General features: G+C 43.7%; 1 protein-coding gene across 1 annotated transcript in view; it reads right to left on the bottom strand.

Annotated features, from left to right (window-relative positions):
- Positions 1-1,136: 1,136 nt before the first annotated feature.
- Positions 1,137-25,478, bottom strand: part of LOC119176058 (uncharacterized) — a 37,263-nt gene continuing 12,921 nt past the window's right edge. The window contains exons 7-13 of the mRNA XM_075876676.1: positions 24,638-24,742; positions 23,918-23,998; positions 22,769-22,921; positions 17,562-17,756; positions 16,956-17,082; positions 5,434-5,670; positions 1,137-2,145 (exon numbers count right to left, since the gene is read on the bottom strand). Coding sequence (XP_075732791.1) covers positions 1,472-2,145; positions 5,434-5,670; positions 16,956-17,082; positions 17,562-17,756; positions 22,769-22,921; positions 23,918-23,998; positions 24,638-24,742 — 1,572 coding nt within the window. The 3' untranslated portion in view covers positions 1,137-1,471. The remainder of the gene's footprint in view (positions 2,146-5,433; positions 5,671-16,955; positions 17,083-17,561; positions 17,757-22,768; positions 22,922-23,917; positions 23,999-24,637; positions 24,743-25,478) is intronic.

Genomic DNA, 25,478 nt, shown 5'->3' with positions numbered 1-25,478 from the left:
ATTTGAATTTTGTGTCCCCTCATTCAAAAGCAGAATGAAATTTGTATCCTTTGTTCCACTTCACCTGAGCAAATAAATGGGTGGAGGGACCTTAGTCAGGCAGAGGTAATCTGCCTTTAGTCCCTTCAACCTAGATAATCATTGCTTTTGCCTGAATAAACAGTGAATGAATGAATGAATTATGCTGTCAAGTAGGATGCCATGTTGGATAGCGTCTGCAATTGGACAATTCAGCAAATGCAATGACGTTTATTTAGCAAGACAAGATTTTATGTTTCAGTGTTGATGCATGCAATACTGTTGATCGGCTCAGTAGAGTTTCGTTGTTAGATGAGGCACTTGACAAAATTGACAGCAAGGTCGTCCTTGGTTTACAAGTTTTGTATATAAGCAAAGAAAAAGTCGAAAGTTTTTGAGGGGAGACTTTGAACCGCACAAGCCCTCAAATGTGGATTTGTGTTGAACTGTATGAACAACTTAGTACGCTCAGTGGTGCGTGACTACTTCTTTTTGTTTATTTTCATGTTCTGACGGAGGTGCAATCTTCACCAGTGAATGAGAAGAACTGCCAGCTTATTTACAAATGCAAATCGGAGTAACATTAAATTCGCAGCCAGCCTTCTTTAGTGTACATAAGAGAAAAAAACACAACCTTGAGAAATAAAAAACAATTTGGCACCCCTGAAGTTCCTGCACGTTATGCTAAATCATTTACTTCTTGATGTTAATGAAACAATGCTGTCTTGTGGAGGACAAAATCTATGAGTGAAACCGACTCACATCTGATGTAGAGTGGACATTTTAGCATATAGTGGAGCTACTACTTCCAATGTTTCACCCACGTCTCAGCTCTCCAACACGCCTGCGTACAGATGTTAGCCTGTACGCAGGCCTGTACGAATGGTTAACATGCATTGCATTACAAACTTTTTGGAAACTTATGGATGCAGGAGAGCCTGTAAGTGTGGATTGCCGAATGAACGACTTACTTGCCTGTGGATTTACGTTGTGCTGACAAGATGGCTCATCGACCAAAGTTCTCTGGGGAGAACACCTTCATTCAAGCCATCTGGAAACTGCAATTATTGAATTGGAATAGAAACAAGGCAAGCTTACCAATCACTCTGGAAAACAAATTTTTCTAATATTTTTTATTTTCATTCAGTAAATTATTCTGTGTGACCACTCCTATACAGACATAATGCATGATGATGAATGTCATTACAAATGGACATGATTATACTATTAAATTAGGTGAATGAGGCCACAGTACAATGACATAAAAATATTTCAGGATGGACGATTTCTCAAGGCAAAAAAAATTAATACCGTAAAAGTACTGTTCATCAGAGTTGTAAAATTAACACAATCATTGTTGTGGCTCAATGGTAGTAAAACAAAGAACAATGCAGTTGATTACAAAATCAATTTCAGACTAGTAGGTGCAGTGCATTAGAAAGATGGCCTCAATTTAACCAGGATACTTCGCGACTTTCATATCTACCGGCCTAAAAGAGATGCCTTTTTTGTTTTCATTCACTGGCCGATTTGCCCATGAACTTGGGGACTTCGGTGCTCTTTTCTTATCAACAGCAGGTTCCGTATTGGGGCTGCAATTGTGGTTCCACCCGGGAACTGGCTTGCTTTCAGTGAGCACACCCTCCTGGCGTTCCACATGAGGGGGTGATGAAGACTGGCTGCTCACTTGGACCAACGACTTATGCTGCATGGTGTCAAATCTGTGGCCGCTTCCATAACAATGCTCCACTAGTGTCTCCGGCAAAGCTAGCACGGTGTTATCACTAGTATGCTTAGCTGTTAGAGCCTCAACTTGGTGCCCGCTATCATGGTTGCCAGAAGGAATGTTGCATGGAGGCCCGTTGCCATTAAAGTGCTGGGGCAGCATCTGCCGAAAAGCATCCACGCCATTACGCTCGAAGCTGCAGAAACTGGTGTCCGAATGTGGCTCGTCCGTAGCCTCTCTATCTGCCTTTGAGTCTTCCTTGTTTCCATTGGCTACAGGGCAGTGATCTTGGAGAGCCAAGGAGGCAGGCTCTTCTTGCGTAGATTCAGTAGGCTCGGAACTGGCATTTAGCTTTTCGGATTCACCCACATTGCTCTTTTGAGCCGAGTCCATTGCCAGATCTGCAAAAGACACAGTGAGACCACAGTCAGCAGGCACTTCTTGCTGATGCAACATGCTATCTCCACTACACCGCTACAACATTTCCGCTACACCAGTGTGCTTGCTGGTCATAATCCAAGACCTTAACGTCATAACTACAATACATAATTACCTTTATGTTTATGTCACTTGTTTGAGTTGGCTAGCAATGTGAAGGAAAAAAAAAACCCTTGTATGCGCACCTTTGCATCTCAAGGGACACCTGGAAAAAGTTGGTTTAAGTGAACATTCAATGAAGTAGCTATGCTGCAACTTATCAGGAGCTAAAGAAAACATTGGTTGTTTAAATAAAATTCGAACGCTTGTATTTGGAATGCTGCTTATTTGAATGTTGCGAATTTCTGCTTAGTACTGCTATTTTTTTTTTACACTTGTTGGACTGTTTTCAGAATTGTGTACCAATTTACCATGCGGATTGATGCTTTCTATGTAATTAATCCCTGCCCACCTGCTTGGTCTTCGGACTGCAGTATGTCTAAAATAAATAAAAAATAAATAAAATTTAAAATGTTCTGAAAAATGTATCTTTTGCAGCATTTGTACACTAGTGACTGCAGTAGTCGTGAATCAACCTTCTCCAGCATAAACCTTCTCATAAACCTGCTCTCTCTCATAAACCTTCTCCAGCACAACACGCTGCTGGGCAGTAAAGGCCTTCACTTTTCCCAAGTACACGAAGCACTGTCTGTGCCCTGTCCTTCCGACAACTTCTGATCAATATGTCGTGAGAGGCAATGGATGGTGTCCCACAATGAGGTCATACGACTCAAATGTCCTCTACACTATTATCATTACACTGAAATGTGTTAGCACTGGGCCCAGTAACATTTCGTTCAAGTGGTATTTTACTGTATATTTACTGTAGCCACCTCATTTGGATGACTTGCTGGCTGGTCATAGATAAAAGTTAGTTTTACAATCACTTAGCATAGATGACCTTGATGCAGTGTTGTACAAAAATAGTAGTTCCTCTTTAGAGGAACAGAACATGCCACCATTCAATTTACGATAGGTGGAGCTGTAACGGTAACTCGTTACGTTTACTGGGAAACGGTAGCGGGAACGGCGTTCCTTTTGTAAACGTTACACGGCATTCAATAAGCACACGCACAAAGCTCATCATCCACAACAGTGCGAATAGACAAACGATCGGGAGCCAAAATGTATCACTCGCCTATCACGTGACTATGATGCATCCTGGCTTTCACATTAAGGTGGCAGCGCAGGGTCACTTTAGCACCAGGTAGGGAAAGAAGCTGATTGACCACTTGTGAGAAAAACGGTTGATTTTCTACAGTGCAGCTGTTATGCTCAAGGTTTGCCGCCAGTCTTAGAAAAAAAAAAAAAAGACCATCATCATGAACCTGAGCGTGCTCTTTTTGTCCTTGTTTTCTTCTGTTTCGCTCCAAGAACACGTGCCCCGGTTTGTCCGGCGCGTCATGGGGAGAGAACGAGCACAAAGACAACGAAAGAAAGAGACACAGAAGTGACAGAGAAAAATTCTATGTGAGAAGAAAAATTTCAGAACGCTAGATTCTAGACCATCTATCCACGATCCGAAGGTGAGCATCCTAAACACTCCGCTTTCCACTTATTTTTTCTTTACCATAATTATTCAACAAAAACATGACAGTTTACAACAATTAATTAGATCGAAAACTAATGTGTCCATTGTGCTCGTATCAGGACTCAACGACGAATGCATAGCAGTAAAGAATTTGCATTCATAGAGCGAATACATTAGGTAACGGCCATTACCAGTGACACACTACAACAGCGGTGAAGATAAACACCTCACCAATGCAAATAACATTCAGGCTGACTTTCTATTTGCTAAAATACATCTTTTAGCTGAGTGACCATCCCAATGAAGTGAGATGTTAAGGAAATTATTGGCTTTTCATTTCTCTGCAACATGAGCATGTGCTAAAAGAGCGTAGCATTACCTTCTATAGTATAGTTGAGCAATCGGATGGGAATGGGAAATGAGGGTGAGGAAGATAGAACAAGGATAAAAAGACAGAGAGGAAGAGAGAAAGGAAGACCTATAAAGAAAGAGAAGAGAATGATTGATTGATATGTGGGGTTCAACATTCCAAAACCACCATATGATGAGAGATGTCATAGTGGAGGGCTCCGGAAATTTTGACCACCTTGGGTTCTTCAACATGCACACAAATCTGAGCACACGGGTCTACGACATTTCCGCAAAAAGAGAAGAGAAAATTCTAGTAAAAGAATAATGATAATTGTTGGGGTTTAACGTCCCAAAACCACCATATGAGAATGAACGAAGCCGTGGTGGAGAGCTACAGAAATTTCGAGCACCTGGGGTTCTTTAACGTGCACCCAAATCAAATAAGCACACAGGCCTACAGATTTTCGTCGCCATCAAAAATGCAGCCGCCACCGGTGGGATTCGATACCCCAACCTGCGGGTCAGGAGCAGCGCACCTTAGCCACTAGACCACAGAGGCGGGTCCCGCATAAAAAAAGTTAATGCGGAAGTTTCTCCTTTCGCTGTTAAGCATTACCACGCATCAAGTCAGTGTGTTTAGAATAGCACTTACATCGTGAAACACAAGGAATGAAAATTTGCTACTTTGCTGAACGGTACTCGTATTATTTTTTCATCTGTTGCGATTATTCAACATGTTTTTGAACCATGATGCCACACTTTTCTAAACAATCATCCATACATGATAACGTTATTTATTCACTATTCATGAGGAACGCATGACACCATTCCTCGAATAAAAACACCACTGAGGGGGAAAAAAACACCCTCCATTGACTTTTTGCCGTTAGGAAGCACGTAACGTGTACTCTCCCCTGCCAACTTTTAGCAGGTGTAATAAGAGCTGTAAAAGAAGAGTAGGAAAGGACGATAGGAGAGGGTGGTGAACGGTTAAATCGAGCGTACTAACTGGCATTGAAAAAAGTACAGGAAGCACTGGCTTGGCAATTTTAGTGCCACAACACCATCTAAGTGCTGGAGCAGGGTCTAATTTTAGCATAGGTGCAAACGAAATGCAGAAGACTTCTAGCAAGAACGTAATCAAGCTAGAAACTGATATATATATTCTTCTGAGGTGGAGCTGTGTACTAGCACAATTTCTGGAATTTACTTACATGTTCATGTTTTGTTTCCCAGCTGTGTATTCCTTTTGCAGTCCCAGGAAAAATGCATTATAGGGGTTGTACAGTAGTGCACCGAGCAAAAGTGGGGCTGAAGAAAAGGAACTCACCAGACAATTCTGTGGACGTTTCGTTGGTCTGTGGCTGCATTGCCATGTAAAGCAATGAGTCCTCCGTGCGTTTTCCTTTCTTTACATTGTAGTGGTCATTCTGTTTTTGATTGCAATCTTCTTGGCGATACGAGTCTCTCGGCTGCCTGGAGTGCACACGGTCATTATTCATCGAGGAAAATCCACGGCCATGTCTCAAGCTGTCACGGTAATGGTGGTGGTTGCGTTTGTCATTATCTAAAGAGAAGCAAGTACAAACATTTACACAGTGTAGCATGCATGCAGGATAACATGCCTCAAACAGCAGCTAACCTACACGAATCACGGAGTGAGACGAGACAAATGTGCTAACTTGGGCATTCCAACCAGAGTTGCCTCCGCTTAGAATAAGCGGATTAGGGCTTCTTTTTCTGCCGAGTCGCTAACAGCATGTTTTTTGTTCACTAATAGTGCGTCTGCCAATGGCTTTGTGCAGCTGAGTATTTAGGTCATACATATGTATGTTAGAAGAAGAGAAGTTAGTATTATTTATGCATGGTGTGGGGATGCTATAATCCTCTGTAGTCATTTCCGCCTTGTGGCGCACACATGTCTTGTGGACATACCACATTTATGTTTTACAGGTGCCGAGTGGTAGGTGGCGCATGACTCGTGCGGGTTCACCATTTATATCATTATAATTAGCGCAGTAATGGCAGCAGTGCCGCCCAGTGACAAGGCTAGGTAACCGCACAGAAAATGTTTGGGACTCTCTTTAGCGTGCGACAGCTAGCACAAATGAATGTCTCTCACAGTAGATCCATCGGGATAGAGTAGATCCATCTCACAGTAGATCCATCGGGAAGGCGCTGCGAGTTGTCTCCCATGGACCCCTCATGGTTAGTCGAACATTAACACCGCCTTTGCGTTACCTTGTGTTTGTTCGTTATGTCGATCGAGTGTATTAGAATATTGTATGTTTTTTTCACAAGTCACTAGTAACGTATTCCATTCAGCTGGCGATATCTTCAATTGTAAATGCCGCTAAGAAAAGTATACATGTTTGGTTTGCCCAATCACGTCTGCTGTGCCATTCGTTCCCAGAGCGTGGTGCATCGCAAAGGGCCCACAATGGTAAACGCACATTCAGCTGGACGAAGCCTACCCCGGAGACAATGTTAAGTAAATATGTACATTCGTTTATGGTTGCATATATAACTCCTTTAGAAGTTAATTAAAGTGATTTTTCAACTCTCTCTCGTGCTTGAGCATCATGTTTTACCATAATAAATTGTGTTTTCAATAATGTCAAAATTCATTGAATTTCCACTTTATTTGGGCTTCTTTAGTGATGATTACTTGCTTGTTAGCTCGATAGGATCGGGCAACACTGATTTCAACTCTTGCATCGAGTAAAAAAATTTCATAGTCGATGCTTGCTACACAGACCGTAGTAATGACGTGAGGAAAGTCGGTTATACCTGGAGTCTATCATATCTAACACTATGGCCGTGGTGTATGGTGATACAACGGAGCTTCACATATGCTGCCATCCAACTCAAAGGCAAAACATGAAAAGTATCAAAATTATAACCAATCATAAATATTACAAAAGAAAGGTTTCAGAGATGACTGCACAACCATGACACGCGATGCATATCTGTCTGCTCTTTTAGAGAAGATGGTGGCCCGAATATTGCAGTTTTTTTTCCCTGCTATAGTATACAGTTGAATTCCTTCATAAGAGGCATGCACCAGAAAGAAATTATTGTCTTTTATATGAGATGCCTCTAATAAGCAGGGTACCACATATGCATTTTCTGACCACCACCTGTTTCGATGTAGGCACATTAGTGTCTCTTATACCAGTTTGTCTCTCACATCAGTGTCTCTTTTAGAGGAATTCAACTGTATAAATATGCACACCGGTAGCACAAAGATCTAGCACAACAGAAGAGAGAACAAGTGCTTGCTCCTGTTGATGACAAATGCGACCAATGGCTCACTTTTCAGACAAAATAGTGGTCGGAAAAATACCCCGAAATCATGATTTTCATATAGTTTTTAATAGTGACTGCTATTTGATTCACTTTGCACTGAAATATGACTATTTGAAACATTCAAACCTTTGGAAGATTGTAAATAAAGCCAACATTCAAATTTTGGAAATTCCTAGAGACCACGAAATCGTACGAAAAATTAGGCAGTCAGAAAAACTATTTCATGCATTTTTTGTTACACTGCTGAAACAGTGAAATTGCCACAACAACATCCGAAGTTGTTGTAGTGCCTTTCATTAGACTTATCAGGCATTTTGAGGCGCGCCCAGGCTGTTGTGACTACACTCAGTACCAGCCACGAACTGCGCTTAACAGCATGTCACCCACCAATTGCAAATTTGTGTCTCGTGACGAGTGCCAATGATATCATCAAACCATAAAGTAGAATATGGCTCTCCCGCATGGAGCATTCGGAAAACATGGCGCAGAACAGAAAAAGACTGGCAGAACAGCGTACGATCCATCCGACTTTCTCAATATGTGTGCGCACATAAACGCTGTGCGTGCCCCTCACCGAATGTCCAGCGACTCGCACAATTTGCTGCTGTGTAAAGCGGAGTGTTCCTAGTGGGGTGCAGCACATTAGCAATGAAACTGATGCCATCAGAATAGGGGCGCTTGCTGTACCAAGTGCACGCATTTGTCATGAAAGTGATTGTGATGCTCACTCCGTTACTGATTGCACACACATGTGACGATGGCAAGCTGCTTAGATACATACATCATACGTCACAAAGGATGGTCAGTGATCAAGTTGTAGTGGCACGTTTGCCGCCTACTGCTATCACATTTTTGTGCATTTCCTGTGCTTATCCGTAACGACATCACTGCACTGCACAGTGACTGGGGCCCCTTTAGATTTTGAGTCTGCTTCACCCCACGACACACTAGCATTGTAGCAAAGATGCCTTTAGATCTCTACTACGCCCGCAATATACTGTTTAAGACCTGCAATTTGAACAGAAAGCCCCCCCCCCCCCCCCAAAAAAAAAAAAAAACAGGGGATGAAAAGTTATAGAGTCTGAAGTTTATGGCGTTCTTATAGATGGACATCTACAGAGCAGATTAGAAAATCTGGACTCAAAGGGAGCGCCCTGTCCTCCACATCAGCGGAAACACCACAAAAGCTGAAAGAGGGGAGAGAGATTGAGGAAATAAGGTCTTTTTTTGCACACATAAAATGTTGTTGACACGACATTGGCTCTACCAAATCATGCAAATAAACACAAATCGACTTCTACATCTCTTATTTTTGATGAAACAACTGGGGAACAATGCCCATACAGTGCTTCATGACCTAGCCAAAAAAAAATGGTTTCATGTTGCGCTCATAAGAGCATGCTTAGAGATACCCAGAAACTTTTCCTTTTGTGTAACTTGACTTCGAAGCATTCACAAATTATTTGACAAATATTAGACGGCTATTGAAAAAATATCCGACTCCACTTGCCCTCATGCTTTAATATTCGACCTCACTTCACACCCAAAATTTTGCTGTTAGCGCAGCTGTGCCCACAACATGTGGTCTCAACTGTCAAACTTGTAGCCTGAAGGAGAGCTGCAATAAAAATCGTGTTCAACTTGAATCATGAATACAGTAACCATAGAGTGCACGCGGTGCAGCTTAACCCCATTATCGCTCAGATAACAAAGTGCATGCTGTACACGTGACAAAGCTATAGGGAACATCACATGATGAGTGATGTGAACTTGATGAAAGCAAAAATGACGTCACCCATTAAGATAGCAGTTTGAGAATTGAAATGTATTAAAACTCAATTCCTGATGATGACGAGGTCTAGTTACCTCACTAAAAAAAGTACACTGCTGGCTACGATATCATAAATAAGGTTGGCTTTCTTCTACTGCAAGGCATCACATTAAGTTTGTGGTTTCTTCATTTGTTTTATTTTTTCTTGAATGTAGAGAATGACACCTTTCCTTTTACAATAGGCTAATCTAACCGTGAGTTGTACAACGCTACCATTGCCACAGTGCGTGCCGGTACTTGGAGTACTCGGTACGTTCGACTGATCGGCAAGCTGCCTCAACAAGCTCTAGCAGCCGTATTCGGATGCATGAATCGCGATGGTTGGGTTCAGGTGCTGCATGCTGGGATGCTTAAAAGAAGCCTGGAGCATAAGGAATCGGACATTTCATGTGTTCTCAAAAGATATCACACTCGACCATTAATGAAGTTCAATGGAACGGCAAATACTATACTCTTCTGATATGTAGTTCAAAGCGTTAGCGAGTGCAGTGTGTATTAAAGAACGCCTGGTAGTTTAGTAGTGCTTGAAATACAGCAATAATGCATCATAACAAGCTTTCTGCATGACTGATGGGCCGATCAGCGACAGCAAAATTTCATGCAGCATGTGCTCAGGGTCCGTACAGGTTTCCAAAGGGAAAATTCAAGGATATTCAAGGACTTTCCAGGACCTGTTGCAACTTTTTCAAGGACTCAAAGCAGCATGCTAAGTTGGAATTCAATCTTCTAAAATTTTCAAAAATGGCCAATTTCATTGCACTTATAATATATGAATATCACAATTATTAAAAAAAAGCGTAGTCTTGATAACTTCTCGCACCCTCTTCATAGGTAGTGGGCACGATGCCATGTCAGAAAGTTACGTGCTGATGGGCTTCTACGCGCATGTGTAGTCAGGCCTTAAAGGGGTCATTACACAATATTTGTGGCTTGCCTGTTCTTTACTGCAAGCTTTAATTATAGCGCGAATAAGTATGATACACGTACCAAGATTCATTGATTCTCGCTACTATAGAGTTTGTCGCCTTTTTGATATGGTGACAATTTTAAGTTCCCGTTTTTGGGGACCGAGTTGTGCAAGTACATAGCAGTGTAGCTAACTTAGTCACATGATCACTTTGCACGCGTCATGCTGAGTATTGTCAGCTCTCTCACACATGTACAACGCAAGCACCTGAAAAACAAACTAGCCACAACCTGCAGCAGCCAGGATGCTTTGCCGGTATGTACGGGGCAGAAGTACGTAAGTCACTCATCTGACTACAGATCTGGTGTGACGTCACTAGAACCTTTGTTGCCCTTCCAGTAGAGTAACGTCAGTGTTGGACGCGCTCGCTATGGGCCTCGATTAGGAGAATGAGCATTTAGATACATTTGGGAAGTAACCTAAAATATATTTTTAAACCCACAAGGTGCGTGCTATAGCCTTGAAATTTGATGGCATCACCCCATCAAGCGTGCCGGCTTGTGCACAGTTGACACTCGCAGTACGTTGCTCTTAAACAACCAAGAAGTAACACCTGTGACAGTGGTTAATTTACGCTCATCCTGTGGATACATGAGTGTCCTTTTCTAGCAACGTTCTTGGTTTGTTTTAGCAGCACGCTTCCAGTGTCGAGCTATGATGGTCGTTCATCAGCACTCGTCCTGTCCGCTTTCTTTTCGTGCGTCCTTCATGCTTGAGCAGCGTGTTGCATGTATGGGGTTGCTTGGCCTTCTTCATGTGACATTCCAATTTCTTGCTAGCACATTCACTGCTTCACCCTCTCTAAAAAAACTGTTTTTTCACATGCACTTCTGCAAAATAGGATCATGTGCACCCACGCCGCATTACTGCTTCAGAAATGGGGAGTTTGACAGGTTCACACACGGATGTACCACATTCAGCAGGTCACAATGTCGATATGAGAGTGCACTGCCTTGAATGTGCATTTTTCAAATTCAAGGGTTTTCAAGGATTTCAAGGACCTGTACAACCCTGGTGCTCGATCCCTTGCTGGACAATATCCATCATTGGCTGCAAACTTGATACGCGTTTTCAGGGCAACACAGAGATCATCTAAACGAACTTCTTGCCAAAAGCGATGAAGACTGTGAAGGTATTGCTTGAATGAGAACTGTAATACAAGTGATGCTTATAAGTGCGTGCTCTACGTATACACAGCTGCATGCCATGCAGTGCCCAGCGAAAACTGCTGTGCCTGCATTTCAGCCAACGATGCCGCCGGAATGGCCCCATTCCTTTCAAAATGTGATATCATAGACGTGACGTAAATCGGCAACAGCGGTAGATAAGCTTAGCTTCTTATACGAGTGTGAACACATTGCAGTTTCAAAGCGGTAGGCCTAGTGATGATATTAGTGTCGCGCTATCGTCGGCAGCCGCGAAGTGAACTCATCTACTGCAATGTGTGCATCACCGTAGCCTCTTACTGACCGATTCATCTATTGTGCATAAAAATATTCTGCTGTTCACATGATTTCTGTGACGGTAAACTTCTTGAAATGGCACGTGGCCAGTCGCCGTCTGATGGACGTGCTTTTATAGCCTGCTTCGCACGGACAATTTCATGATCATCCCCATTCAACGCATCACTGTGATTAAAGACCTGCATTGACAACACAGTGCACATAAAAAATGTTGTTTGGAAGTTTTTTTTGTTTTTTTTTTTGACCCATCACTTTGTTTTTCGCTCGTCTTTGAACAGCGGTGTCTGAGGAACTTATTTTTTGCATATTGTAACTTCTACTGCATAATGTACCTTCTATCGCTCGGGTGCTGAGGTTCACCAAAGATAATTTTTGCTCACATGACTACAGGGAATAAAGCCTTGTTCTTTGATAACTAATATGAATTCACTGAGTTGACGCAAGCGCATCAACACGCCGAGATGACCGTGCCACATGCAAACATTGTCGACTGCTTTCTTTTTTCCTCAACACAAGGATATGCAGTATAGCTTGAAATACAGTAACATGCACTGGAAGTCTGGACTAGGGTTTACACAGCGTTGAATCATCTTATTCGCCGACAATTTGTGCCAAACACCAAAATACTTGAAACACACAACAAGCAGCCGCTCCAGCAGCCCTCCGAGTACTCCAACTAAGATGGCGTCAGCGCTGCTGTCGGGAACCCGCACATCACAGATCATCTAGTGAGATGGATCTATTGCAGTCACATTACATTCAAGCAACTACAGCCCAACCTGTGGAGGAGCAAAACCTCCTTTGGTTTTTTATCTATGACTTCGATCACAGCAAATGTTTTGAATGAACAATATACGCACATTAACGAAGAGGAACTGACAACCACTTGTTTGCAGCAAGAAGTTGCAAGGAAATCTATACGGTTTGCCTCATGGCTTTGAGCTACAAATGGGCAGTCAACAACTTCCCTTCCTTAATATTGATTGATTGATTGATATAAGACGTTAAACCTCAGGTTTAATGTCCCAAAACCACCATATGACTATGAGAGCCGCCGTATTGGGCTCCGGAAATATTGACCACCAGGGGTTCTTTAACGTGCACCCAAATTTGAGCACACGGGCCTACTGCATTTTCACCTACCATATAAAATGCAGCCGCCACAGCCGGGTTTCAATCCCGCAATCTGCGGGTCAGCAGCCAAGTACCATGGCCACTAGACCACCACGGCAGGGCTTCCTTAATATTGCCAGCACCTTGCAGGATTTCGCAGAACCAATTTGCAATAGGTGAAGTGTAAACTCGCGAAGGCAAATAGAATGCACGCCATCTTCACCGGCTTCCAATTCAAGAACTCTCCCGTCTGCTGAGTCCCTCCTTGGGGAGAGGTATTGCACGCTTTTTTTATGGCAACCTAAGCATATGCTGCAATTTCTAGCACAGGTAGCATGGTGGCATCCACGACTGACCACGAAAGGGAAGCATGTGCTGTCATTACCAAACAATATTATCATTCGAAGTTGCTAACAACCGACTGTACGTGCTATCACAATAGTGTTTTTACTTTTTCGGAATAATAAGTGGCGTGGCCTTGGTTGTCACGTCTTTCCACTAATTTACACTTACATATTGAGGCAGGCCACCCACTAATGTGCTTATTTTTACGTGTTTCCTTCTGTGAGGGCACTCAGCCGTTCTTGCATTCGTAGTAGCACGCTCTGTCGCTGTCTCAGATTGTTGGTATTCAGTAACTTGTATGTATCAATGTTCACCGTGTGCAAGGGGGTTTCCTATGCTACTAAAGCTACGCGTACAGCAGTGACAGCATGGCAAAACGTTCAATCGTTCATCCGTGAATGACCTCGACGAGAACGCAGTGCTGAAAAAGCTTTGCAAACGAAACCTGTCGGTGCTTTTTCTTTTAAGCAAAGTTGAGCTGGTTTGGCATTTATGTATTGCATTGCGTTGTTGAACTGGCTGGCTGAGATCGCATTACCCTCATAGTCGGCCACCGTGTTTATCATGCGTAGTTACCTGTTCTGCTCGCTTGTGCACCAGACCAGGCATGGATAAGTTAACTACTATGGAAGAAATGCTTGAAGGAACACTTGAAATTGCCAGCAACACATTTTAGACCTGTTCTATGAGTAGAATAGTGGGGGGCCTTTTCTTGAGTACGTAGCATTACTGACACATCATTTTCTCCCACCGGTGCAGGTCGTCGCCTACAGAACCACTGGCTGATTGTGCAAACATCACTATAGTTAATGTCATTAACAAATGCTGTGTCCGTGTATTTTGCAGAGTAACCATTGGCCTGATTTTGTGCGGCTGTTGGCTGCACATTGTCCGGCGGCCATGCATTTTAGCGTAAACGCCGTATGCTCATGGTAGCTGTGTAGATAGAGATGATGGTTGTGTTGATGAAAAACTACACATCCAAATACCTATGCTTTCGTGATTCCTTCTTGATGCCTCAGTTCCTCCTTTGTGGTGCCAAAATATCGACGGCACGTAGTTAACCTGCTGTGGATCTTTGCTGAAAGTTCCTGTGCGTGAATACCAAATGTGTCAAACGAAACCATCCGTGCAAGATTTGGAAAAAAATGTCACTCCACCCGATGCTAGGCATCCGAAGGCTACCGTATTTACTCGATTCTACCGCGCCATTGATTGTAACGCGCACCCGATTTCCATGACAAAAAAAAAAAAAAAAGTAAGACATCGATTGCAATGCGCACCCATTTTTCTCGATGGCCCACACGATCACACCACTCGAAAAAAAGACTCCTTTCGGGAGCGTCTTCCATTTAAATATGAGGTACGGGCGAAGCTTGTGCCCATCTGACGTGTAATACCCGTGACACACGGGCAAAAGTAAAGTACTTTGAAGTAAACCCCTTTTGTCGCCTAAGGGGACCATTTGCAGAAAGTAGTGGCGCTGATGACACACGGCACCGGACTACTGCTTTAGGCGGTGCCTCAGAAGAACGCTGCAGAAAAAATGGCGGTTTGTGGAAGCAGCAAGATTGGAAATATTAAAAAGAATCTGCGCATGTACATCCCCATTCAGCGACGCCGGAGCATAAAACCGTTTTTTTTATTGTCTGGTGGCTTATAATGCGCATACCTGTAATTTTCTATCGCTTTTTTGCGTTTTTAGCAGCAACTTAAGTTCGTCTGGCAACTATGAACAGTCGGTGTTTTGCTGTTTTTGTTTTTTGTCGTGCAGTTTACATGGCTGCGTCCAGCTGGGTCACTGACGGCGTGCCGCGTTTTATCGTGGTCCTGCGATGTCTCAGCGCAGAGACAGAGATAAAGCAACAGTTGAGGTGGGCCCGACTCTTGTCGCCCTCGGCAACATCGAAGATGAGCTAAACGCTGCGAAGGCAAGAGTGATGAGCCTCAAACAAAGACTCGTCATGAACAGCTTCATTTTCAGTGCTTCCGCACTGTCCCCCCGAGCCATCAACCGCGAAAGTTGGGCCAATGTGCGCAACGAACGCTGGTTCGAAGACACATTGCCGTTATTAGGCGACGCCCACTTTAAGCAGTGTTTTCGAGTGAGCCCGACACAGCAACTGCCGCTGCCAACCCTAACATGATCGCGCTAGTGACGTAATGCAGTCGTTTGAGAGTATGGACAAACTATAGACCTTCACTTTTGAACAAATCGCATTGATGCTGAAAATGAAAACATTTTCTCAGCGCAAAAAAATACTGACAGGGCACCGCAGTGTTGCGGCACGTTTTCTTCTATTGATAAATTATGCACAATGTATGCGAGAGTACTCCCTTCCTGCCAGAAAAGTAGAAGCGGGATCTGCTTTTGCGAAAAGGATCTTTGCCGGAAAGGAGTTACTCCTTTATCTTGTGTCACTGTGCCCGAACGCCTTTCCGAAAGATGTCCCCTTGTCTAAAGGACTTCTGGGTGCCCGTGTGTCAGGGGCATAACAGAGCATCGCCGTCACTGTAGTTTTACCGTGGACCGATGTCAGCACGCGAACTTGCTTCGCCCCCTTCTTCTCGACGGTTGTGGTGCCAAGCATGTTGAAAACAGAGTCATATAGCTGAAAACCGAGCCATATAGCAGCCTAGAATACAGCCACAACACTTGTTTGCACGAGAGATGACACGGCGGCATCTCTACTCCAGTCGCGGCGCCTGGCGGCGAAAGGTCGCACTAGCATACAGTCGCCGACCGATTTTCCGGACTCCAAAAATTCGGACTTGTTGGATATTCCGGACTTCATAAATGCACCGTCAGGGATCCCATAGAGCTAATGCATTGTTTCGATCGATTTTTCGGGCGAATTTGCCCCTGACAGTTCGATTTTTCGGACTAAATCGCTCGTTTTGTGCCACGCCCCAAGCCATTGTGAACGCCGCCATGTTGGATTTTCCGTCGGCTTGGCTAAGCTTGGTCTTCAGATGCCTTTCCTGCCTCCGAGATTGGAATGCGCACGCCATATTTTAAGTTTCGGAGGCCGTGTTCGCTTTTTAAAAGACGCGGTGATGGATGCCGTTTTTCGTCTTCGGTCAGCACTATCGTCATCACATCGCACGGGGAGGAGGCGAAAGAAGGATTCTTTTATAGTCGTTGCAGCTTTTTTCAGTCGCCATTCTGCACGTGTTGTGTCGCGTAGCGTCGAGACGTTGTGTGCTTCGCAGCGGCTATCTGCGGCATCGAATTTTGTGTTCTCAGTGCCATGGCTCCGCCATCTGTGCCATCGCGGGAGCCAGGTGGTGTGAAGAAGCGTGGGAAGTATACGACCCTGACGATGGAGAAGAAAGCTGCCATAATCAAGCTAATAGAGAGTGGACGTTCGCAGCTAGATGTCGCCGGATGACGGTCGACGCCGGATGGGTGACGACAACGACGACCGCCCGCAGCCGTCGGCGGCGAAGATCGCCAACGCAGTGACAATTTTGTCGAGCGTTTACGGCGACGATGTCACCTTGGCGCAAATACAAGCAAACCAGATTGCCTCCAAGCGTAGTTTGAGACAAGGCAGCATCAAGGACTTTTTTAAACCTGCCTGATGCAATAAACTTCAGATTTTCGGTGAAAACGAATTTTTCGGACTGTTCGATTTTTCGTACTTTTTTTCGGTCCCCGCCAGGTCCGAAAAATCGGTCGGCGACTGTATACGGCCCCTTCTCATTGAAATCCGCTTCTTTGCCCGGGCACTGAAAAAATAGAGGAGGCACTGGCCTCACCTATACACACATGCATCAGTGGCATACGACACAGACAAGAAAAAGAAGGCCATCCCGCTCACCCCTTCTGGCAAGATGTCCATGTTCTCTGTAGCAGCTCTCATCATAGCTTCTGCAAGTATTGTTTGGTGCCGCACGCATGGCACTAAGCTTGAGGGCATCTCTGAAGCCCATGGGCAAAACGTGATCCTGTGTACAAAGAATATAAATCTGCAGTTGAAGATTGTGCATCATTGAACCCTACAAAGCAGCATGGAGACACCACAAAAAACTTATGGCCCTTGGTTATCAGGTCATGTTTAGTTAAGGCCGTGCTTACAAGGTGGTGGCTGTACAGACAATGACTGTAACATATTCACTAGCATAATGCTCAGGCACATACTGAGTAGCTTTTAATGACAGTATTGTCACTACCATATGTGCCAAAGCAGCACAAAAGAAGTCTAAGCACAGGACGTGGTGGCCCCCTTTCTAATACAAGACAAATGTGGCGTCATCACTGCTATTGCCACAATGTTTAAGATCAAGGTGCAATCATTTTGCTGCTTGAGAAAATTGCTGACACAATTCAGAGGTGGATCATTGTGAGAGCAAACACGATAACTGAGCTAACTGCAAATGTGTAGACAGACAAGAGGCTCTAACGAGATTTCCTGTAGATAACATACCGGGGGCAAGCATCGCAGTTCCTCTTCACTGCAGTCTCGATCCAGGCCAAGAAAGAATTCTACACCCGCGCGGAACTTTTGCAGCATTTGCTCGAGGCACACATGTGCAAGCTCTCCAAGGTACACAACATCCTTCACCAACGCATCAATCTGGCGCAGGGAGAGTGGTCGCTGTCCCCAGGTGCAGGCTTGATCCTGAACACAGTGTGCATTTTACAGAAAGAATAGGCATGTAAACTAGTTTCTGGTTTTAACAACACCGCTGTTCTAAGGATGCAGGCAAACATGAAGTATTGCAAATAACAAATGTGCAAGCCTGAAACTGTGTATGCTGGCTAAACTGGATTCACACAACAGACCTAATCGTCATTTGAGTTTGGGTAATACCGCACCATGTGGTCATGGCTTTATCGAATGGCGCACTAAATCAGTTTACTCTGATGAAAAAATTGATCTCAGAATGCTATTGTTAGTAATTTCACTAACATACATTCATTACCTGAAGAGAAACTAGAGGTCAATAGTTCGTTTCTGTATTTCACACCGAAATCCCAGCAACTGTATGCCAGTGTGACCCTACGGATATCATTCTTTATTTGTGCTTTTGCCACAGTGGCTGAATAAAATTTCCTGAAGGTTGCTCTATTACATCTTTGCGTTTCTTACAAAACAATATATTTGATTTTATGGGCGAAGCTCCTTAGCGTCGAGCAATGTCGCTGTAGTCCCTCGATGACAAAGACGCTGATGAAGAACAAGCACGTTCTGGACCACACATTTTCTTTCTGCCATCATGCACACTACGTGCAAAGTACCCACCACATGCTATGACGACCACGATGGCGATGACAATAATGACCACAGACTGGCTTGTGCAGTATTGGACATCTCGATACGCTTTTCGATACATTTCGTATGACTTGAAACAACCACCAGGGAAACGTGCTCTGACCTTGTCTTTGCCATGTTAAGGCTAGGTCCGATAACACAAGGCAGTAATAATGAAGGCGAAACAAAATTCGGAACTCGACACAACATGCCAGTCATGACCAATAAACATTTTATATGACTGTACACCACTTTGTCACTCATTTACATGTGTGAGTAGTCAATGTCATGGGTGACTTACAGTAACACCGAGTGATCCCCCTGCTTGGCCCACTTATCACCATTCATTTTGTGGATATACCCCAATTTTTCAGCAATATACTATTGTGTAGGCCTTAGGAAACCCTGTCAGAATATACGTTTTAGTGAGTCTGCACAGGAGCCTCAAGGCATGACTTTATTTCTTTAGATGCGAAGCAGCTTTTTCTCGGGGCTGTGTCCATCCCTCGTTGACCGTGAGTGAGTGAATGAGTGAGTGAGTGAGAATTTATATTTGTCCAAAGTCGACGGAGACTAGACGGGACCAGAGGCCCTGCTAGCTCTGCCAGGTGGCTCCGCCCAGGATGGTGGCGGGAGGTGGAGTCTCTCGGCGATGTCCCGGGCCCACTGGACGGCCAGGAGTTGGTTATAAAGTTTCGTGCTGCCTGTGGAAAACTCCCGAAAGGTTTGGTCTGGTAGTTCTGACCACGAGTTAAAGGGGCACAACCAGAGCATGTGTTTAAAATTACAGTATTTGCGATGCCAGTGCGGGCAGTGGGGTTAGATATTTGGGTCGAGTCTGTGCAGTATGGTCGGTGTGATGTACGTTTGCATCTGTAGTTGCCGAAATGTAATTGCTTGTTCTTTATTCAATTTAGGATGCAGAAGAGAGAAAACTCTGCGTCCTAGTTTATGAGCTGTGGTGATCTGGTACAGAAACGTAATCAATAGATCCTTGAAGTCTATGCATCCCCGATCGAAAAGGCCACTCACTGCCACGAATAGCTAGTTCACGCTCTAACTGGTGAGCCTTCTCGTTTGGGTTGCCGGTCGGGCAAGACGAGAAACTACCCATATGGGCCGGGAACCATCCGCTACCCCACTGCGCATACGCCAACTCTCCCTCTCTCTTAGTGTGACCACGAGGAGGTGGCAGAGCGCTGCCTCGGCTTTATTTGTATTCTTCCCCACAGCTGAGCCCTTGTATATAATGCTGCGTGCGTGCGTGCATTCTGTCGCACTCTTCTAGCAGCGCTGGGTGTTCACTCTGCGGCACACACATGGTAGTACACACAAATGGGAATGGAGGTGCACTGCATCCACCTTGTTCCTCCTCTCCCATTTATATCTCTGTCACAGCTGTGCGCTCGCATATAATGCAGTGCACGCTCGCTCCATTGCACTCTCCCAGAGGCACTGAGTGTTCATTTTGCAGCACACACACGGTTGATTGATTGATTGATATGTGGGGTTTAACGTCCCAAAACCACTATATGATTATGAGAGACGCCGTAGTGGAGGGCTCCGGAAATTTAGACCACTTGGGGTTCTTTAACGTGCACCCAAATCTGAGCACACGGGCCTACAACATTTCCGCCTCCATCGGAAATGCAGCCGCCGCAGCCGGGATTCGAACCCGCGCCCTGCGGGTCAGCAGCCGAGTACCTTAGCCACTAGACCACCGCGGCGGGGCAGCACACACACGATAGTACATACAAATGGGAGGGGAGTAACATATGTGGTACACAACATGTACACAAGTGCACACACAAAGGAAACACACACGGAAACATACAAATGGAAGCACAAGTGAACACCAGCACTGCTTCGCATCCCCACATGGTTCCCATTAGTGGGAGATGGTGTAATTTATTTCTTTTCTGTACATTTTGCCATTTACAAAGCCTTGTTTCATAAAAAACAATGGCACTTTTCTTATTTGTAAATGGTGGTTTTCTATTACAAGATAAATGGCTTTTCTCTTCGGTGTCCCTTTACTATAAAGATGTGCTGGGTGCATCCTCCAAAATTTAAAAGTGGTTTCTAGCCTTCTGGTTGGCGGTTGAACGTTAAAGATGAGCTCTCAAAGCAGAACAAGGAATGCCATAACAGTGAAAAATGCGACGCGAGGGAACTACGGGATCAAGTCGCCCATGATAACTCGCACATGCTTCACTATACTCTGTTTCACCACTGTTGTTCAGTACTACCAAAGCTACGAGGTGTAAGAAAGCCACATGCTTGCACAGCAAAACATAGCCCCAGATACAAGTGCCTTAAAATTGAAAGAGTTGGCTAAAATTGGCATTTGCTGTGTATTATGCCACATCGATACGTGGTGTGTTTATTCTTCACATTTATTTCATATGCAATTAATTATTTGTGTCAGTTACCCCCGGTAACTACGGTTACAAATCAAAATGGCAGCACTTATGCAAAAGCGACTGCCCACTTCGATTGTCTTGCTGCATGCCTACTGCACTCGCAGCAATAATTTAATGAAGCCAGCCATCGCTTGGTTTCATTTTACTCGGGGGATAAAGCATCAGGTATGTTTTGTCCTTATTAGTAAAATATGCTGCTTGCTTAGCTGCACCTGCTAAGCCAAGCGTACCGAGGCACTGCTCAGGCTGCGTCGCCAGACTAAGAACACTGCAACTCCAAATATCGAACATGCAACTTCGCACAGTCCTTTGGCAGAAACAAAACAGAGAGATAAGGAACGTGCAGCGCAAGAGGCAAAGTAATGTGTGGATTGAGAAGCAGTCACTTGAGAGCCACGAAAAGCGTCAAACAGAAACAGCGACCACCCGTGTTTCCCTTATAACGAGTTGAGCGTTCTAATTCTAGTACAGTTTTTGCTAAATTCAAACAATTATACCCCTTTTTATTATTTAACCAAGCCACTGACTTAACAGGTGTGTATCCCGCAGAAATTAATTAATTATATTTATTTATTACATACTGCCAGCCTCATATGGAGGCCTTAGGCAGGAGTGGGGCATAAATACACAACACAGAACATGCTCGAAGTATTGAATAGAAGTGCACAAACAAAAAAGAAATACATGACTTAGTATTCTGCAAATCAACGGCACTGGCAAAATATGCAAAAGCAACGAGAGGGAACCAATCGCACGGCAGTTAGTACTTTGATAGCACAAGGTACTCACATTAGGTATTTACATAGCAGAAAGCATTGCAGGTACTGACATTGTACTTACATAGCACAAAAAGTTAAAGGAAAAAAGTAAAACGTCGAGTGAGTCTCCGCACCGTTACATCACTAAGTTATCAAATTTTTTTTTAAAAGGCAAGTTGGTGACACAGTGTACTTTCTTTTTTTGCAGTTGTACTGTATATTTATGTGAAAAAACTAGCCATGTTACGGTAACTGCAATGATTGTGTATAGACAACTCAGCCAGCAGACGCCATGAAGACGGTAAGCAAACAACACGGTGCAAATGAATACATGTGTAAGTGCTAATTGCCCTTCCTATTGGCTCTGTAGCCTCCACAGTGCTAAAAGATCTTCTGAAACTGCGTATCAAACTCGAACATCATGCACAGTGCAACGACGAAGCATGCACGTGAGCTTAAAGCCGTTGTGAATTTATACACAGCAGAGGCAGGCGACTCATGTGTTTGCATTTACAATTTTTAAGTGAATTTTTATTCATTTCACAATTACAACTTGTCAAAATAATGAATAATTTTCAGGCGTCACTTGAGATTCATTGTATCAAGATTTCACTGTACCTACTTAGATGTGGGCCAGAAGTCTCTTCCATTTAGTTATTTCAATGATAACTTTGCAGTTCTTTTTAAAGATGCGTGTTTTTTTTTAGCTACTTTTGATGCCCTTAGGTCAGGTCGACTGCTTTTTGACTAGTCTTTCCAATTTTCGGCCTCTTCCCCACTCACTCGATTTAGCAACCCAAGCTGCGGTAGCCATGAGGGTCATGATATTCATATGAGCCAATGGGATTATGGCCTGTCATTTGAGCAATGAGTATCTTTTGTCAAAAACAGAGGAAGCAATACCTAGCTGATGTTGAAAATTATTTGTGGAAATTAATTGTAAGTACCATGCCACGTGCTGCACTTTAACGTTTGGCTCACGTGTCTTCAGGAACCTCGACTACCGATAAGCACCATTTTCTGACCCTGCTGGAAAAGTGTTGCAGGGCCCCTTTAAAACATTACACCCATACTTTGGTGCCAGTGCAATGCCACCGATACTGTTCTACTAATTAGACATCCTACACTTTCCTAATGCAAAATTTTGCTCTACAAGACCTTCGCATCTTTAAATGAACACTATATACTATGTACATACCTCGTTTTTTTGCCTTGATCGTGTGTACTTCAGCTGATCGCCCGTCAAGTTCAGAAAGGTCCTAAGGCAGCTCTGGACGTCACGCACATATGGTGGAAATTGGAAATCACCAGATTCCAGCTTCTTGTTGATGTAAATTATCACGTCAGCCACCTGGAAGAAGAACGGAGTCATCAGAATCCACTTTTTACAAATCAATGATTAAAAGATTCAGAGCCTTCGTTGGTTAAATGCAGAAATGTGCAAGAGAACCAAAAGCAGAAGATCACAAAAATGCAAAATGCTGAAGTCATGCATGGGTGACTTCTAAAAGGTGAAGATAATCTGTGCTGAGAACCCACAGGAAAACAACAAACAATAAACAAAAGATCATTTCTCTATTTAAGCTAATACCATTGTCATACGGCACATGTAATACATTTGCTGCTAATGACCTTTATGTCACTTTTATTGCTGCTAGGCGGGCACAGTGAATGATATCCACACCTAATGACATTCGCCCGTTGAATGTGTTATTCACTGGACTCATGAAAGCGTGACGTGTACTCTCGTCAACAGGCACTTGACTACAGCACTTTAGTTTGTGGCAACAAGCATGTAGAGTGGTGTGAGCCCTTAAACAACAAAGCCGTTGTTTTTTTACATCAACACTGCAGCCTTCTTCTAATTTGCCTTCACTACAAGTAGATAAGTTTCAGGCAGTCGCAAAATAAAAAACGTTAGAAGAGAATGAAGACGCTGGCCGCAAACCTCCAAATCAGACTCCACAAGACCTCATCTATCGTCACTCCAATGCCTACGCAATGACACCTTATAGTGTGGCACTGATTAACAAGCACCACATACCCTTTTCACTGTATACAGTAGACTCTGAAAGGACCAGTAAGATGTGTAGGAGCTACATTTGCTGGAGCTGCTATTAAGCTCCAAATGGAGCCTAATAGGAGCTCCATTTGCTGGGATTCTAATGAATAGGCTGAAGATGCCATCTCAAACAAAGTTTAAGATGGTATCCTTAGCTCCTCTCCCTCCCCCCTTTTCCCCAGTTCTCACAACTATGCTGCTTACCACAACTATGCTGCTTACAAATTAAACACTGATGACTCATATCATCATTTAAACAGAGGAGAAGGTGTACTGATGACTTGCCATTGTGTCAAACACATTGTTGAGGCCAACTTGGTAGTGATGGTGAAGGCAATCTGAGAGTTTTCGGCAACCATGGATAATCTAGAATAACAAAAGGAAGCAAGGCACATCGAGTTGAAGAAAGAAAAAACACTATAACACCGTTTTCGTGGCCTCCGTGACTCACTTTCACCATGCACCGAAACTGATCGTGAAGGCTAGGCTGTTTTAATAGATTTTTCAACTTTTTTTTATTGTAAATAAAATATTTTTATAGAATTGGAGGCAAGATTTTTGAAATCGTAGCAGTGGCTGAAACTTGTAAATTTACAAAAAATGCAGAATAGTTGGCAGGTATGCTCAGGTGCAATTCTTTATCGTCATCAGCCACCGCTTCAACAAAGTGCAAATAATGCCTTACAAACGTGTACCGGATACCACACTTCTTCGAAGAATGACAAATAATGGCATAGTGGAAGCTTCCCTACTACAGAAAAATTATGATTTATGGTGTAGTGGGTACCATGCAAGCGTGCTTGTGGTAGTTACCCCAAGCATGCTTAAAGAAAACTGTAAAAGGGCTGCTGTTTGAACTTTTGCTGTGACAGTGCTGTGCACTCTATGGGGGGCCTGGCATTTTTTCTTGCTTCTGTCTAGTGGGTGACAATATTATTTTTTCTTATCGAATCAGTGTTGGGCAAACAAATATATTTAAAAGGTGCTAGCAGGCAGTGGCTTCACCTTTTCTATGCCATCAGACTCAAATATTTCCTTCAATCCATGGCCAAACAGATCTTTCTTCATTTTTTGGACATCAAATACATACACTTTGGATGAAGCTACAACCTGCACAAGAAGAAAGGAAAAAAAGCACATTGAACATTCAGGAAATAGCGAGTCTAACTATCACGTAATATATCACCTTAATAAAATATTTTTCAAAAGTTTTCAACCTGGTAAAATAAGCAAAGCAAGTTGTACACTAATAGCAGCAATGTCTTCGCTACCACCAGAAAATAATTGAGGTATGAAATGCTCAGGAGAGTCACCAGTGGGGGTATGGAGCCCCCCAGGACTTTCGCTTGCTCCGCCCCGTTTGCCCCCCCTCCTCCCCCAAGCACAAGCATAGTCAAAACACAAGGCATATGTCCTTCGCCTCCCTGCCCCCCTGGAGCAACTCACTTACCTGTAGTGGGTGCCAACCCAGTAAAGATATCCTAGAATCACCAGTAATCAAACCCGTTGCAATAAAAGAAAAAAATAGGCAAAAAAGAAAAACATTCCAAGCATTACAACATGCGATAAAATGCTGTTTGCCCATTTCCATTTGATTCACGGAAAAAATAACTGCTTGGCATTACCATGGAGAACGACAGGAGTGGTTCAAAAGATTCGTTTTTGCTGAACTGCGCTTCACTAACACGTTCACATCTGTGGTAGTTTTAGTATCACGTACTGCTGCATATATGCTTTGCATGCTAGCAAAATTCGCTGTGACGGAAAGTTCAACAAAATGCCCGATGCATGGGATGTTGAATGATGGCCGAATGGTTGCCTGATGCTGCTTGAGCTGCAGCAAAGA

Source organism: Rhipicephalus microplus, chromosome X, assembly GCF_043290135.1.
Source record: "Rhipicephalus microplus isolate Deutch F79 chromosome X, USDA_Rmic, whole genome shotgun sequence".
Taxonomy (NCBI): Eukaryota; Metazoa; Arthropoda; class Arachnida; order Ixodida; family Ixodidae; genus Rhipicephalus; species Rhipicephalus microplus.
This window is presented reverse-complemented; position numbering and strand designations above follow the sequence as displayed.